Source organism: Nicotiana attenuata, chromosome 2, assembly GCF_001879085.1.
Source record: "Nicotiana attenuata strain UT chromosome 2, NIATTr2, whole genome shotgun sequence".
Taxonomy (NCBI): domain Eukaryota; kingdom Viridiplantae; phylum Streptophyta; class Magnoliopsida; order Solanales; family Solanaceae; genus Nicotiana; species Nicotiana attenuata.
Window position 1 is genome coordinate 7903130 of NC_031990.1, and position 17009 is coordinate 7920138.

Genomic DNA, 17009 nt, shown 5'->3' on the forward strand with positions numbered 1-17009 from the left:
TGGTGAGAACGAGAGTAAAAGCACGAAGGGTGATGCCGTGCATTTGTTTGATTTCTGATTCTTGTTGAAAATTGAGTTATGGTGTTCCTTATATATACCTGTTGTTCTCCTGTTATCAATTGAGGTTTCCCCGCAGCATGTTTCCCCCTCCCATCCATGACTGTACATTTCTGCTTTCATTTTTCCACTGTATGTGATTTAACTGCACAGGTTATTTGGTAGTCTGGTCCTAGCCTCGTCACTACTTCGCCGAGGTTAACTAGGCACTTACCAGCGCATGGGGTCGGTTGTGCTGATACTACACTCTGCACTCTTTTGTGCAGATCCCGGTGCTATAGCTTTCGGACCGCAATGAGATTTCTGCTTCTTGTTCATCAGGCGACCCGAGGTAGTCCTGCAGGCGTCCGCAGGCCTTGGCGTCTCCTTCTATCTTTTTATCCTATTTCTTTCATGTATTTCCAGAGACAGTGTTGTATTATTTTCTTCAGACCTTTATTTGTAGTACTCCTAGATCGTCAGTGAAATTGTGACACCAGTCTTGGGTAGTTTTGTTACGGATTGGTATTGGTAGTATTACTAAAACATTTCATTTCAGTCTTCCGCTTATTAAGTTCTGTTGTTTATTAAATGCTAGTTCTTAATTGTTAACGGATTAAAAATGAAAACATGGTAAATAATTCAACTGGTTGCTTGTCTAGCTTTCACTAGTAGGCGCCATCACGACTCCCGAGGGTGGAAAATCCGGGTCGTGACATGTACGGAGGAAGGAATCGGAGAACATCTATCGTTTCCCATCATTTCGGCAAACCTACTCTCTGTGAAACGAGGGGACTATCTGTATAGGGGTAAAACTGAGTCTAATGAGAACCCCGATTTTTCGATGAGGCAAACGGAGCAAGGACGTGACTGTAAGGAATCGAAATCAGAGCCAGGAGCCTCTCGTATCAGGGCCCGAGCAAAACACCTGCTCTTGGAGCCATCGAGACCACGTGCCTCGGGTCCGGTTCGAGTCCCAAGACCTCTGAGAGCATTATCAAACGACCGCACACGATTAACAAAGGGATGTGATATCCGTGCCCAACCGGATATCACGGCGTGAATCTCGGCCCGTATCAGCAGAAAATCAGTGACTAGCGAAAAGAAAGATTTTTACCTTCCTTAGAATTGTACCTAGGGTAAAACTCCCATATTATATAAAGGAGAAGCTAATTATTCATTAGACACTCTGTAACACGCATACCAAGGGAATATACTTCTGTTCTCTCTGTTTCTAAAAGTTATTCAAAGTTCTTGTTTCCGTTCATAAGCTCTTCACAAGTGCTAGCTCGGAACCGAAGGCAAGTTTCTTGTTAAGCCTTTAGCCGAGCTTGGGCTCACTATCATCACTGGTTTGGCTATTTACTATATCTTTTATTTGCTTATCTAACGTTATTAATCATTTGTATTGAATTAGTCCACATATCCTTAAAATCGCGTATAAATTCAATTGTTATCCATTTTTAAGGGTAAATAGATGTCTTTATCGGTAGCTGTATTGGTATGAGATACTAGATAACCCTTGAAATTAATCGAGCCAGGTGAAAGAAACATTTATATAAATGATGAAAGACATAACTAAAAGGACTGGAAAAACAGACAAGTAAACTACATAGTCCGCGCAAAAGCTATTGAGTACCTTAGCTTGTGATCTAGATCTGCTATTGTATCTATAAATATTTGACTGTAAACTTAGTTATTATTGTCTATTAACTTGATGTTGCTACTAGAGCCTATAAATTTTAAATCTAGCTAGATCCGCCTCTTTAGATAAGCTTTAAATGGATACCCACATATATAATTCGTGGAGATTCCAACGGTTTACATAGAACTTGTACATGTATAGACAAACAAGATATATATAGATCTAGAAAATTATGATAACTATTCTCATTACTTAGTTTTTGATTTCAACAAAACAATAGTATGAAATGGAGTAGTATTATAACTCCCATGCATTCCCATAAACCATTTCGTCCTACTCAAATAGTAGTAAATTCATAAATAGTTCTGACATATGTTAACTATTTCAAAAGATCTTCTTTTGCTTATAGATTAGCTAAGGCAATGAAGGGAATTGTAGGATATCTTGCTCACACTTACTACAAAGGAATATATCTGGAATAGCTTCTTGGTTTGGGATATTAACACAACGAGTATGCTGCCAAACTTCACAAATATCACAACAAACCATCCTTTCACCATCTTCATCTTTAGTCCCACAAAAGCAATCCACAACAATATTATCCTTAATTCCTTCAAATATCCCTATATTATTATGATCAATAATAGACATAATCCCTCCTAAAACAATCTTGCTTCCTGTTTTCATCACATTAAAAACCAATTCTGTACCAATAATAGGACTCAAATTGTTAATTGATCTTATGGCAAAGTTCCTTAATCCCAAATAGATATTCCCAAATGTTCTTTCCACTTCAATCTTTAGCTCATCAAATGTGACATCTTTTCTTAATATGAAGCACTCAAATGGGGTCATAACTTTTTCTTCAACCCCAAATCCATTCTTGGTTACCAACATAATTGCACAATAAATCTTGGATTTGTCAACTTCAATTCTTGAATCTGCCTCCCCTTTATATTCCTTAAGGAAGTATTTCGCGTCCAAGATTATTCGAGAAGCTGTTGGGATTGTAGCAAAGATGCTTGTGTAATTAGACATGCCCTTGAGCTCTTTTAGGATATTCTTGTACAAGAAATATATGTCCTTCATAAGTTGCACCCATGTGATTTTGTATTGTTGATTCCCTTTTGAGTCATTAACCCAAAAACCTTGATCATGTTTAGGGAATGCTTTAGATATATCCTCTAAACAATACTCTAAAACTTTGGTTACTGGATTTAAGCATCGACGAACCAAATACTTCCCAACAATATGATTTCCCAATGACTTGAGCACGAAATCTAGTAATCCAGTGTCACCAATGTAGGCACGAGCAGCATCACGAACCTCTTGCCTAGAAATCCACCGCGATTCAGCTCTTTTTAGGGCTTCCACAACAACCCTAATAGCCATCTCAACGCGTTTAGGTGACCATCTACAAGTGTTATCTACCAATAGCCCCGGGTAACATGAGCTAAGGTTACTATCTTTAGGTATTCGCGATTTGAGCTCCAGCATGAAATGGAAGGCGTCACAAAGTGTGACTAATGAGTGGCCTGATAACATTTGGTACCTTGATAACACTGTTAATATTTCATGATTATTTATGTGATGTGCCAATAAGGCTAATGGCATGTTTTGTATGGCATTGATTGCACTTTGATATGTTTCTTGAGTAACTCCAAAGCTTCCACGGCCAAATCTGTAGCCCCAGTGTCCAAACCATGGCTCACCATAGGCCACTGTGTTGAGTAGCCTTAGATCCATGCCTTTCTTTTGTGAGATATCTCTTAAGCTCACTTTCCTTCAAAACAAATAAAATAATAGAAAATTTATTTCTGTATCTAATCTCAAATATTAGCCGATTTGGTAATTTGAATTTGTTCTAAAAGTTTGGCGTTTTAGAAAAATAAGAAATCATTTAGTATTGTTATATGTTGATTTGTCCTTACTGTATTAATTAATTGAAAATTTGGAAAAAAGATAAAAGGGTATAATTTAGACAAATATTTCAACGATTAAGACAGGAGATATGTGTGAAAACCTTAAAAGACAAATATATGAACCAGAGAGTATCATACATCTCTTATATATTTATATATAATTAGACACAAACTTTAATTTTTTTCGCTGAAAATCGACTCTATCTAAAGATAATTTGAACTTTTACCAAACACCATCCATATGGACAAAAAAATCTAAAATATATGTCCCATCAAATAGGTTCGCATAAAATGAAACAGATAACAAACCTTGCACGAAGGCCAATACAAAGGCGATCCCAGAAGTCCATGATAGAGTGACCAGGCAAGTCAGAACCAGTCTCCAGTCCATTTATACATTGCAAATGCCCAAAACCATTAGAGTGAAACACACCATGCATTATATGACCCTCTAATTCAATCAAATTCGATGACGACTTACTTCTAATTTCTCCTACTACTGCACCACCATAACCATTTGTATTATAAGTGTTTTGGTTATTGCCTTCTCGATGATCATACCTCAAACAAGCTGCTACTGTGTCCTTTGAAGGCAATAGGAAATGATACTTCTTGTTGCATATCAGATGGTTTCCCCAGCCTGTGCTACATTTTAATTACTACAACCATGAGAATATAAAAACAACCTACCTAAAATAAGAACACAAGATCACAAAGATTTTCTTCATTGATACTAGAAACTCTTTCTTCTCATATTATTTGACATAATTAGGAACGAGTCTAGTGATACACTTTGGTGTATAAGAATTTTATTACATGATACACAAAAAAAATAACCTTGGTAACCATCTATAGTCATTGAGATTAGCAACCTAAAAAGGACCGCAAGTTATCTGCTAGAACAAGTTCAAAAATAATGATTAAAATTTCTTTGCGTTGCATGTGTATGTAAGTTTTATTATTGCCAGGGAATATCCTGCATCCGATAATTAGCAATTACTATAGTATATTATGTTCACACCTTTGATTTGATTGTATTGTCATACATGTAGCTTTGTATTTATTACATTTCCATTCTTTGTATTGTAACGTTATAGCGATTGTAATATAAATACACGAAACCCACATGGTTGGGTCATTCCACGAAAATCTTTCAATTTGATATCAGAGCTCTAAAGATCCTTTCTCTTCTTTATGCCGCTGCACCTTCTCAGTTATCATTTTCTTAAAAATTTAAGATTGTAATTATTGGAAAAGGTGGAGATTCGACATACAATGAAGGCAGATTTTCAAAGGGATCACCGTGCCGAGTAAGTGAAAAATTGTTAATATTCTCATATATCTTCACACAAAACCTACCTAAAACTTTTTGAAAATTTTTATAGTGATTCACTTATTTGATTTTCCGCGCGACGTGTCTATGAAGACAGATTACGTCCATTTTTCACCAGACACAAACCTAACAATGAAGTTACATGTTACGAAGTATTTCTATTCTTAAGTACATTCACTATCCTATCATTTGCAATATACATAGATAGTTGACAATATAAAGATTTTTTGCACTATCATTGTACCTTAACATATTATATATAGCAGGTTAGCTACTATTTTTTATCAGGTTAGTCATGATCAATATTCTTGAATCAAGAAAGTTAAACAAAATGTTAGTACAATATAACTACAAAATGTCCAAAATTGAAACAGCAAATAGTTCTCAGATATGGAAGTTTTGTATATACCTATATATTGACAGTGTTTGCAATGAGGGTTGAGGGACAACTCCATTGGTTCTTCAACAACAAACAAGAAGATATGCATCGGCGGATGGCGATGAACTTCTAGCTGAAATGACCAGCTAGCCATGGCATGATCACCATTTTCTTCTGGCTGTGCAAATTCCAAAAGAAGCTTAACATTTTGTTCAAAGTTACACCCTATGAACTCTGTAGGAAACCCTTGTTCACCAAAAGTCTTGAACTTAAAAACCCTTTGATCATTTCTCTTCCTTTTCTTTGATCCACTCAGATCTAAATTCGACATTTTAATCTTCTCCTTCATGTAGAAACAAAAAGGAATCAGAATAACATGAATTTCAAGAAAATTTAAAGGGAGTTAGTAGTTACCACTTACCAACCTCTCTAGCTAGCTTAGGTTAAGAAAAGAAAGAAAAATAATAAAAAGGATCACACACACTTTGCCAAAAGGACTAAATTTATAAAGGAATTTAATTACAAGCTTGTTGATAAGCATGAAATGTTTGTAGAAATTGGAATTGTTGCAAATCTATCGCAGAAAGCAAGAGTTACATGCATGCAATTTAAAAATAAAACCATGCTTTTGGCCATGGCAAATCTTAACCATTTAAATTGCTTTGTGTCCCGGCAAATTCTAAGGTCAGTTGAGGCACGCTGAAAGTTACGTTATTAAGGGGGTGTACTATATTTAGTATGAAAATTAACACAATATTACTGGCCAACTACTTAGCTAAGTCCTTTAATTTTAAGTAAGATTTTAGAGTTTAAACTCTTAATCGAGACATATAATCACTATCAAATTTAAAACTTATGGGTCATGTAAAGCAAACCCTGAGGTATACTGTAAGATTATAATCCACACCCATAGCAGAGATTAAAACACAAGCATAAACATAATCTTGGGTTAGAGTCTAAGGAAGCGTATCGTTAAACTCCATGGATTCAGCAGGGACAGCAAACGGCGATTAAGCCAGAGACCAACTTCCACAATCCACTAGCTACGCGCTCTCACAGCCCGGAGAACTTGACTGATGGGACGTCTACCGTTACCACGTATTCAAGAGGCAGAATAAACTCAGTTTCCATTATATATATATATATATATATATATATATATATATATATATATATATATATATAGAGAGAGAGAGAGAGAGAGAGAGAGAGAGAGAGAGAGAGAGAGCTAGCGGCTGTAATTATTTTAGGCTGATCTACTAAATGTGTAAAAATGGCGTGGGGTAGCCACTATTTAAGGTGGTATTTATTTTTTATCCAGCAATTCTAATGTTGAGCAAAAATAGTCACCACTCTATTAAAATTAATATGAAAAGACATTTTTACCCATTCTTCCATTTCTTTTCTTCCCAAAACGCTCGCTTCTCTCTCTGCATCGAATACATTGGCTCTGATTGACCATAAATTTGTGATCATGTATGTTTGCTTATTCTAACACGTGATCTTCTAGTAAAAAACACAAAGTGACGGTCGCGTCATGTGATTGCTGTTGATGATTTCTTCAATGGAGAACCACATGGTGGTGGACAGGTCTTTTAATTCATGTGTTTGTGTCTCGAAAAACAATATTTCTCATATTAATTCATGTGTATGTGTCTCGAAAAACCACTATGAATGTCTTTTAGAAGATATTTCATGAAAGAGAAAATGAACTTTTCTGAGTATAAACAATATTATACTGAATTCACAGGTAGTCCTAAACTTAGAGTCCAAGTTCAAAAAATAAGGACATGTAGTCCTGAACTTAGAGTTACAAGTTCAAAAGTTAAGGACATGTAGTCCTGAACTTAGAGTTTCAAGCTCAAACACTAAGGACAGGTAGTCCTTAACTTAGACTTACAAGTTCATAAATTAAGGACAGTTAGTCCTGAACTTACAGTAACAAACTCATAAGTTAAGGACACTTGGTCCTGAACTTAGAGTTGGTAGTTCAGAAATTAAGGACACTTGGTCCTTAACTTAGAGTTACAAGCACAGAAATTAAGGATACGTAGTCCTTAACTTAGAGTTACAAGCACAGAAATTAAGGAAAGGTAGTCTTGAACTTCGAGTTCCAAGCTCAAAATTTAAGGACATGCAGTCCTGAACCTAGAGTTACAAGCTCAAAAGTTAAGGACAGGTAGTCCTAAACTTAGACTTACAAGCTCATATATTAAGGACAGCTAGTCCTGAACTTACAGTAACAAGCTCATAAGTTAAGGACACTTGGTCCTGAACTTTATGAGCAGAAGGGTGTTTTCGTCCGGACGGGTAAAAGTTTATTAAAACAGTGGTTAAAGACTAAAGACATTCTAAACAGTAGCTTAAAAGTAAATACATGTCTTATTAATGGCTAACTGAGCACTTCCCCCGCCAAATGTGCTCAAAGCCCAAAAACGAGAGTAATAACATTTGATGCCCAATTGGATGATAGGCCCAACTTCCAGTTGATGTTTGGCCCAACAACAATTTTTCTTGCGAGGCCCAACGTCAAGTTTATGTCACAGTCTTCTTTCTTCTTCAGCCAAGTTTAGCAACGCTCTCCGTCTCCGGCAAAATTTGCTTCTCTCCGGCAAAAAAAATCGAGCTGTGAGTTACTTTTTTGTCCTCTGTGGTAATCCCTTTTTCCAATCGTTGTAAATATTCTTAATAGAAAATTTAAAAAAGAAAAAGAAAAAAGAGAATGCCATTAAAACGTGCAATTTTTATCATTATGTTTTTAGTTTTGCAGCATTGTTTTTACTGGTAACACGAGAATCTGTGAACTGGGTATTCCCGTTCTTGGTGTTTATTGTTAGTTACTGCATAAAGAGTATCAACTTCAATTTCTGATTTTTCCAATTTAATATGCATTTTAGCTTTCCATATTAATTAGTGTTCTGGGATATTCTTAATTGAAAAAAGAAATTAAAAGAATGAGGATAAGGCCATAAAGGTGTAATCTTTATCATTACTTTGCTGGTTTTCAGCATGCTTTTTTAATAATAAAACACAAATTAAAAATTTACCCACACCCGGTGTTTACACCAAACCATACTAATTTACCATGGTTAATTCATAGATTAAGGTGAGATGCATTTTGATTAACTACTATATTTTGGTGATAAGCGTGAAGGGGAGCCTTGGAGCAACTAGGTCACGGAGTTCGAGCCGTGTAAGCAGCCACTAATGCTTGCATTAGGGTAGGCTATCTACATCACACTCTCTTGGAGTGCGGCCCTTCCCCGAACCCTGTTTGAACGTAGGATGCCTTGTGCACCAGGTTGCCCTTTATTTTGGTGATAAGCGTGTATGTGAAGACATCTATTATATATTCATCGGGTGCGGGTTTGGGGTTGTCAACTTCTCATGATTAATGTATACTATCACTGCACAATGAAAGATTCAATTTTGACTTATACCTTTTTTATGATTTTTAGAAGTTAATTTTGCGTTCTTGTTTACTTCTTATATTGGTTACTCTCAAATCTTCTTAGTATGAAAAAGAAAAACGGGAATTTGGTTATCTAAAGGTGTAATGTTAATCATTTTTATTGCAAGCGTTCAGCATGCTTTTTAGTGGTAGAACACGAATTTTGAATTGTGGCTGCCAAGCTCAGGCTCTACTTTCACTGCATAAAGAATTATCAACTCCAATTTGTATGCTTCGTTATTATATTTGCAAGTTAATATGCGATTTTATTTGGTTCCAATGTTAATCTACTGATATCTTCTTAATATAAATAGAAAAAGAGAATAATGCCATAAAAGTGCAAAATTTGTCATCATATTGCAAGTTTTAGCCACTTGGATTGAAATGGTATATTTCAAGTCATATAGGAAATCTTAGCATCTGAAATCTATGAACTCAAGATATCCCCTCCTGAGTTAAGGTTAGCATGTCAGGAAAATTGGTATATTGATTTTGAACCAAAAGAAAAAGAACTTGGTAATTAATCTCTAACATTCTGATTCTTTTAATAATTCGGCAAGATTCAGCATGAAGTGAGGAACTAGGAATGCTACTTGGAGAAAATGATCGCTCTCAGGAAGTTGAACCTCGGGATGGCAGCTTGCCCTTTTTCTTTGCTCCGGTTGATTGCTGTCAATGGTCATTATGTAGTTTTCAAACACACAATTCAGTCTGGTTGGAGTAGTGAGTTTGTCAATCGGTTAGGTAGCTTCAGTCGGGGAAACATAGAGATTCAGAGTGGAGTCGACTGCACGGCGTTTGCTCAGACTGCTCCATTTTCTACCATTGCTGGGACAATCTTAGTCCACGCTCAAGACCTTGGTAAAATGTCTGAGGAGTTAGAAAATGTGATTGATGAAGATAAACTTGATGATGCATGGTTTTTGTATGAGCGGCACATACAAATGGCCGGATTTCCTAGAAAATCAATTGTTAATAAACTTGTTGCAGCTTTTGCCGAAAGCTCAGATCTTCGACGGCTGGAGAAGGCTTATGCTTTGGTTGAACAGGCATTTGAGGAGAACAAGCATGACTTACTTGGGAGGAACGCTCTTATCCATCTCTCTTTAGCCCTTGCCAAATGTGGATTACCTATTCCTGCATCTACTCTTGTAAGGAAGCTTGTGGAAACAGAACAGTTTCCACCTGTGAGTGCTTGGTCTGCAATCCTGGCTTATATGTCACAAACCTCTAATGGAGCATACCTTGGTGTTGAATTGATTCTTGAAATAGGTTACTTGTTCCAAGATGGAAGAGTTGATCCCCGTAAAAAGAGCAACGAACCTCTACTTTCCATGAAGCCAAATACCACTTGTTTTAACATTGCTTTGGCTGGATGTCTTCTGTTTGGAACTACTAGAAAAGCAGAGCAGCTCCTTGACATGATGCCTCGAATCAACTTGAAAGCTGATCCTACCTTACTAATCATAATGGCTCATATTTATGAGAAGAATGGACGAAGGGAGGAGCTCAAGAAGCTTAAGAGAGACATGGAAGAGGCCCCTAATGTGACTGACATGCAGTTCCGTCAGTTCTATAATTGTTTGCTTTCGTGCTACTTAAAATTTGGAGATCTTGAATCTGCATCCCACATGGTTTTAGAAATGCTTCGGAAGGCAGAGAAAGCTAAAAATTCTCTTGGTGTAGCTAATTTGCTGGTTGAAGCTTCTAGAAGTGGCAATGCATCACTTGCAAATGTTCCCCTCGATGATGCATTTGATCGAAATTCGGATGGATCAGAAAACTTAGTATTGTACGAAGATCTCTGTAGAGACAGAAAGTTTTTAAAGCTGCAGATTATTGCTAAAAACTTACTTGATGTCTTGGTAATTAAGTTGCAGAAGCAAATCGAATTTATTACCAGTGAACGTGGTATTCTCCAGCCTACTGAGAAATTATACGTTAAATTGGTAAAGGCTTTCTTAGAAGCTGGGAGAACAAAAGATCTTGCGGAATTTCTAATTAAGGCAGAGAAAGAAGATTCTCCAGTTTCAGTTGATGATTCTTCCTTGGTTCATGTGATAAACTCTTGTATTTCACTAGGATGGTTAGATCAGGCACATGACCTACTGGATGAAATGCGTTTGGCTGGCGTTAGAACTGGTTCTTCTGTTTATTCATCTCTTTTGAAAGCATACTGTAAAGAGAACCGAGCTGGGGAAGTTGCATCTCTGCTTAGAGATGCTCGTAAAGCTGGGGTTCAGGTAGATGCAAGCTGTTACGAAGTGTTGATCCAGTCCAGGGCGCTTCAGAAGGACGCTCAAGGGGCCCTTGACCTGTTCAAAGAGATGAAAGAGTCTAAGATACCAAGAAAGGGTCATCAAGAATTTGAAAATTTGGTCAAAGGGTCTGCAGAAGGAGGTGAAGCTAGTTTAGTGATGATGCTTTTGCATGAAATCAAGGAAGGACAAAAAGTAGATTATGGAGTTCATGATTGGAATAATGTAATTCACTTTTTCTGCAAAAAGAGGTTGTTGCAAGATGCTGAAAAGGCTTTTAAGAAGATGAGGAGTTTGGGACATGCTCCAAATGCACAGACTTTTCATTCTCTGGTTACAGGTTATGCCGCCATTGGTGGAAAATACGTGGAGGTGACGGAACTATGGGGTGAAATGAAGTCTCTTGCTTTTTCTAGTGGAATGAAGTTTGATCAGGAACTGTTAGATGCTGTGCTTTATACATTTGTTAGAGGTGGTTTCTTTGTTCGAGCAAATGAAGTTGTGGAGATGATGGAGAAAGGAAATATGTTTATTGACAAGTACAAGTATCGTACCCTCTTCTTAAAGTACCACAAAACACTCTACAAGGGAAAGGCTCCGAAATTCCAGTCAGAAACCCAGATGAAAAAGAGAGAGGCAGCATTGAACTTTAAGAGATGGGCTGGGTTATGCTGAAGAGTCAGTTGTCTGTAGCCTCAAGGATATGACCCTTCAATGTTGGAACTTATTGCTCCGATAATTCCTAATGGGATGTCAGCAAACTGAATGGAGCTCCATATGACCTAATGAGCTTTCTTTACATTGAGGTAATTAACCCGGTGGGTTCGCCTAGAACTTGAAGTACGGAGGAGGATGGATTTGATGTAGGAGCAGAGTGGAATCTGGAGCAGGGTATCCCTACCCATCACTTGACGCTAGCAGATCAAGATATCTCCGTGGTTTTCTTTGTCATTCTCAATTTTTGATCATCCAATCCTTGTTATCATAAATGCCTTGCAAATAAGTCTTAACGGTGAGATGCATCCTGCTTTCTCTATGCATGCTTTTGAGGAAAGCGTCTGTATGATGGTTGATTTAGTCATGATTGAAGATCATCTGTTTATATTGTGCTCTGGATTTATTTCGACCCGATGTTCAGAGTGAAGCATTTATTTTGCTTTACGATAAGAAATCCGTCCATTTAATTGTACGGATGCATTAATCTTCTATCGAATGGCTTATGCCTGAGGTGCCTACATTATTTAACATCCAAAAGAAGGGCTTAGTTTCTGCTCGGTCGGCACTGCCATTGCCCTTCTGTTACTCATCATGATTCATTTAAGGGAACCTTGCCGAAATATATGCAATAATGCAAAATTTCTGAACTGAACTTTTTGGGACAGATGATTCTGCAAGCACCAATAGTGACAGGTAAAAGAGAATTCTCTCGAATTTTAATACTGTTGGAAACTCTATTTGTCTGTAGTGCTTTGCATAACAACTTTCTCATTTCTGTTGCTTCCTGATTTTCTTTTCTCAATGATGTGATCTGCACTTGCCATTTCATGAATTTTATGTGTATTTGTTCAGTTCCGATAGCCACTTACAGTCTTAGCTATCATCTATCCGTAAGTGTTGTATCTTTATCTTACATTAAAAGCATTAGTCAACCTTATCAAAAAGTTAATAGCATTAGTTTATAAGAATAATCAAAGCCCTCCAGATTTAGACGTTAACATGTGTTCCCATCTGAAAGTATGCTGGAGAAACTAGAGGCCTCTATTCCAGAGGCCTGTTATTTATATGTCATATTGAAGCTTAAATGATATGTTGATTATATGGTTTATACACATTTTAGTTGTCTGTCTTTAGTTTCAGGCTGTGCTTTCAGGCTCGTGTGATTTTTAAGATGGAGTCTTATGTCATCTGTGTTTTGTTGTATCGGTTGTTGTGAAAAGCTTGATTTAGAACAATGTTGCTTCCCTGTTTGAACTGATAACAATTATTGATATCAAAACAATGATACTTAGTAGTTTACATTTCTGTAGTTAAAGGATTTTGACTCGAACTTTAGTTGCGTTTGACTTGGTGGGACTACATATTTTGCCTAAATCCATCAGTTGCTAAGCTAATCCTTACTGTAAAGGTATGTCGGTCTTATGATAATTCAGTTATGATTCCTCTTGCATGGGAGAGTGTACATCAAAAGTTAAAAGAGCATGATTTGATTCTAAGCGTGAAATTTGATAATAATAATCTTACTACAGAAGATTGAGAGGAACTATCTGAATATCAAGAGAAGAAAATTCTTATCTCAGATTTAGAGTATGGGAGGGTGTAAAATCAATTAGTTTAGTACTATAGATTTTGACATTTTTTGCCCTTGAAAATGGCATAAGAGAAACATTTGCTCCATTTTTAATTCATTCTTTTTTAGGTTGAACAGTTTTCTTGTGGTTTTCTCTCTAATATTAGTCTACATCAAACTAATCAAATCGGATCACAATCTGACAAAACATGTTTACTTCACTCTTTTCCAACAAACTCAACTCCTCAGAAATCCAACACAGCTTCTATGTGGAGCTACAGCATACGGATTCTGGTGAGTTTTGACAGATAGAAAACTGAGACTTATACTTTTACTTTTAGCAGGTAAACTTTGTACATTATCTGGTGATTTGTGATTGAAAGACTGAAAGCCTTATACTTTTAAGTTTACAACTCGTCATAAATCCAACACAACTTCTAATTTGAGCTACAGTATACTGGTTTTGGTTACTTTTGATTGAATATAGATATTTTGAGAATGTATGTAACATTGAAAGATCTGAAAACTTTGAGGCTTATTCTTTTAAGAAAACTTTCTACAGAATCTGGTGATTTTTTATTGGAACACTGAAAGGCCTATACTTTTAATATGTAAACTTCTTGCTGATACTTGTCACTCCCTCATTCACTTATATACATCTTTGTTTATCTTTCAATCGCTTGCAGTTTTAATTTCTTCGAGAGTTTATGGTGCTGAGTCGCTTCTTTGGCATTCCCTTTAGTTAAGACGAGATATCATCTGCAACAAATGGAAGAAGGAGCTGGCCTTCGCTAGAGACAGCCCGCTGAATCATAAGGGCCTCCTGCGATATATATATATAATAGATCTGTTGAGGTTGAGCATTCTTCGCTTGTTCTTTGGTGTGTTTCTAAGCTTTAATCCCTATCAGAATTGTTTATGATCCTATCAAATATATGTAAGATTTACTTCTGGCTATGGTTTTGTGCAGGTAAGACGGTTCGAAACATGTTTTCATAGAGAAGTTATTGTGAAGTGATATGGTTAAACATCGAAGTGTAATTTGTTATCTCCTAATTGTTGTGCAATACTTGTGCTCTATTTCAGCTAATTACTAGAGGATTCTGTAGTTTAGTTAAACTTTCCTCTCATACTTGTTTTGTTCTAAGGATTAGTTGGCTCTAATTTATTGTTGTATGTATTTTGAGTTCGGTATGAACAGTGAAGGTGTTAGATTGTTGTGTTGTATTGCCTTTGAAGACTTTGATCATTTAATATAACTATTTTTTGTGCGTGTGAATTCATTAATATAGTTGAACGGAGAGTGCGAAAGGAAAATGATGCTTCAACTTTTAACTATATTTATATTTCTTTGATTTTCTTTTTTCTTTTTTCATGATGGTGGTGTCCGGGTCAGCTTGCATGCATCTCGATTAATTCACTGGGTATTTTACTACCTCCCACCAGAATAGGTACCTAGTAACTCTATTCATCAAGACTTGGTCAGATAGGAAGAAATCACCTCATATTTTTTTACATACAAATAACAACAACCACCTAGTGAAATCCCACAAGTGGGGTCTGGGGAGGGTAGTGAGTATGCAGACCTTACCCCGAGGGAGTAGAGAGGCTGTTTCGAAAAGACCCTCGGCTCAAGAAGACGAAAAGAGATAAATACATCTGTACCATAAAAATAATACCAGCGACATAAGAACCAGAAAATAGATAAAAAGCAATAACAATAACAAGCCCTATACTATGGAAAACGAAAGAATGTATGAACACAACACTAACATTAACCACTAACAAGGTAAGACGAAACCCTATCAGGCTGGCCTCACACCCTGCACGAAGTAGAACATAAAATCCTCTTCTTGGAACCTGTTATGGTTGTAGACAAACACATAACTATCAAGCTATTAAAATGTTTTGGTATAGACATCATTATTTACTTTGCTTTGTTTTGTGCTAGGGATAAGGGAGGAGAATATTGGAATTTATCCCTTCATCTTTTAATGTGTGAAAGTACTTTGGGGACATCCCTCTAAAAAATCTCAATCAAAAGTGTGAAAATATGAAATTTGTAGTTTGGCAGGGTGAATCATTTGATTTGGAAAAATTTTGGACGGAGAAAGACTATAGGGCTAAGAGAAGCTCTCCTGTCAAGCCAAAAACTTGTCCCACGTAAACTTCCCTACTATAAAAGTATTTTAATGTGTTGCAACTTCTAAAAAAGTTGAGTAGTAGACCATCCAAGAAAAGTCAAAATTTCTAAGTAGCAAACAACTCCCATTTCCTTGATGAAGTACGTGAAATTCATGAAAAAATTCTAAGTCTGTCTTTATTTTATCAAACATCAAAGGAGAAGCAAACAACTCCCATTTCATTGACATTGCCTAGTTCTGAATTCTGATCCCATTGAAAAGGACACATTTTGCATTGTTTATTTTAAGAGTCAATTTCCCATTGGCCTGGTTGAAAATTTCTGAGTTGACAAATTAAAAGTCCAATTGGGCATCTTGTTATAGTGTTTTGGCACAGATAGTTGAGCCAAAAGAAGTCCTACAATGTGGTAATAAGAAGCCTTAAAATACCAAAAAATGACCAATAGCAGCAGAAATGTGCAATATTTTGTTCATGTAATTCTTGTTATTCTTCACTGTTTTAATACAGGATTTTGCACAGAAGTAGATAGCATTACTAGCACTCAATCTCTGAGAGATCCTGGAATTTTATCGTCGCCAGATGGCGTCTTCAAGTTGGGATTTTTCAGTCCTCTAAACAGCACTAATAGGTATGTTGGCATATGGTACAATTTTTCTGAAACAATTGTCATTTGGGTTGCTAATAGGGACAAACCTTTAAGTGATTCTTCTGGGGTTGTGAAGATATCTGGCGATGGAAATGTCGTCCTTACGAATGGAGAGGAAGAGATTCTTTGGTCAACAAATACTTCAACAACCTCTCACGTAAACTCAATTGCCCTTCTCCAAGATTCTGGTAACTTTGTTCTGGCAGATCGTCTGAACAACGCGAGCATAATATGGCAAAGTTTTGAACATCCTTCTGATTCACTTGTCCCTGAAATGAGAATAAGTGAAAACACAAGGACAGGGGAAAGGATAGAACTAAAATCTTGGAGAAGCCCTTGGGATCCTAATTTCGGAAACTTTTCTCTAGGCATGAAATCTGAAATCATTCCTCAGGTATATATTTGGAAAGGTAACCGTCCCTATTGGCGAAGTGGTCAATGGAATGGCCAGATTTTCATTGGAGTGCAGTATATGTATTCTGTGTCCGTTGATGGATTTAGTGTAGTGAACGATCGTGAAGGTACTGTATATCTTACCGGACCTATTGGTTTTAATTTCTTAACGAAGTTCATCTTGGATTGGAAAGGAGACTTAGTTCAATCATTTTGGGACGAGAATGAGACAAATTGGAAGGTACTATGGTCAGCTCCCAATAATGATTGTGAAGTTTACGGAACGTGTGGTCCATTTGGGAGCTGCAATTATTTGGAGTCTCCATTTTGTTCTTGTCTGAAAGGTTTCGAGCCAAAGCATAGGGAAGAATGGGAAAAGGGGAATTGGACTAGCGGTTGTGTTAGGAGGATAGCTTTGCAATGTGAAGTGAAGAATAACTCGGGGAATTCGAGTAAAGAAGATGGATTTCTAAAGATGGAGTCAATGAAATTGCCTGATTTTGCAGAAAGGTCA

At 36.7% G+C, this 17009-nt stretch overlaps 3 protein-coding genes across 13 annotated transcripts in view; 2 read left to right on the forward strand and 1 right to left on the reverse strand.

The window, feature by feature from the left end:
• Positions 2096–5646, reverse strand: LOC109222663 (PHD finger protein MALE STERILITY 1). Its single transcript, XM_019386990.1, has 3 exons — positions 5346–5646; positions 3913–4243; positions 2096–3464 (listed from the first exon to the last, which is right to left on the reverse strand). The coding sequence occupies exons 1-3, from the start codon at positions 5644–5646 to the stop codon at positions 2096–2098; spliced, it is 2001 nt and encodes a 666-aa protein (XP_019242535.1).
• Positions 7862–14590, forward strand: LOC109243845 (pentatricopeptide repeat-containing protein At1g03100, mitochondrial). Of its 11 annotated transcripts, none has more exons than XM_019410886.1 (5): positions 7876–7968; positions 9327–12434; positions 13052–13149; positions 13998–14192; positions 14282–14590. In XM_019410886.1, the coding sequence occupies exon 2, from the start codon at positions 9369–9371 to the stop codon at positions 11697–11699; it is 2331 nt and encodes a 776-aa protein (XP_019266431.1). In that variant the 5' UTR covers positions 7876–7968; positions 9327–9368; the 3' UTR covers positions 11700–12434; positions 13052–13149; positions 13998–14192; positions 14282–14590. The 11 variants fall into 11 exon arrangements, with proteins under 11 accessions (XP_019266411.1, XP_019266431.1, XP_019266425.1 ...); XM_019410880.1 differs by lacking the exon at positions 13052–13149 and adding an exon at positions 13441–13605; XM_019410891.1 differs by lacking the exon at positions 13052–13149 and adding an exon at positions 13561–13605.
• LOC109216269 (G-type lectin S-receptor-like serine/threonine-protein kinase At1g11330) overlaps positions 15801–17009 on the forward strand; it is a 3851-nt gene continuing 2642 nt past the window's right edge. The window contains exon 1 of the mRNA XM_019380417.1: positions 15801–17009. This exon is cut by the window's right edge and continues 172 nt beyond it. Coding sequence (XP_019235962.1) covers positions 15891–17009 — 1119 coding nt within the window. The 5' untranslated portion in view covers positions 15801–15890.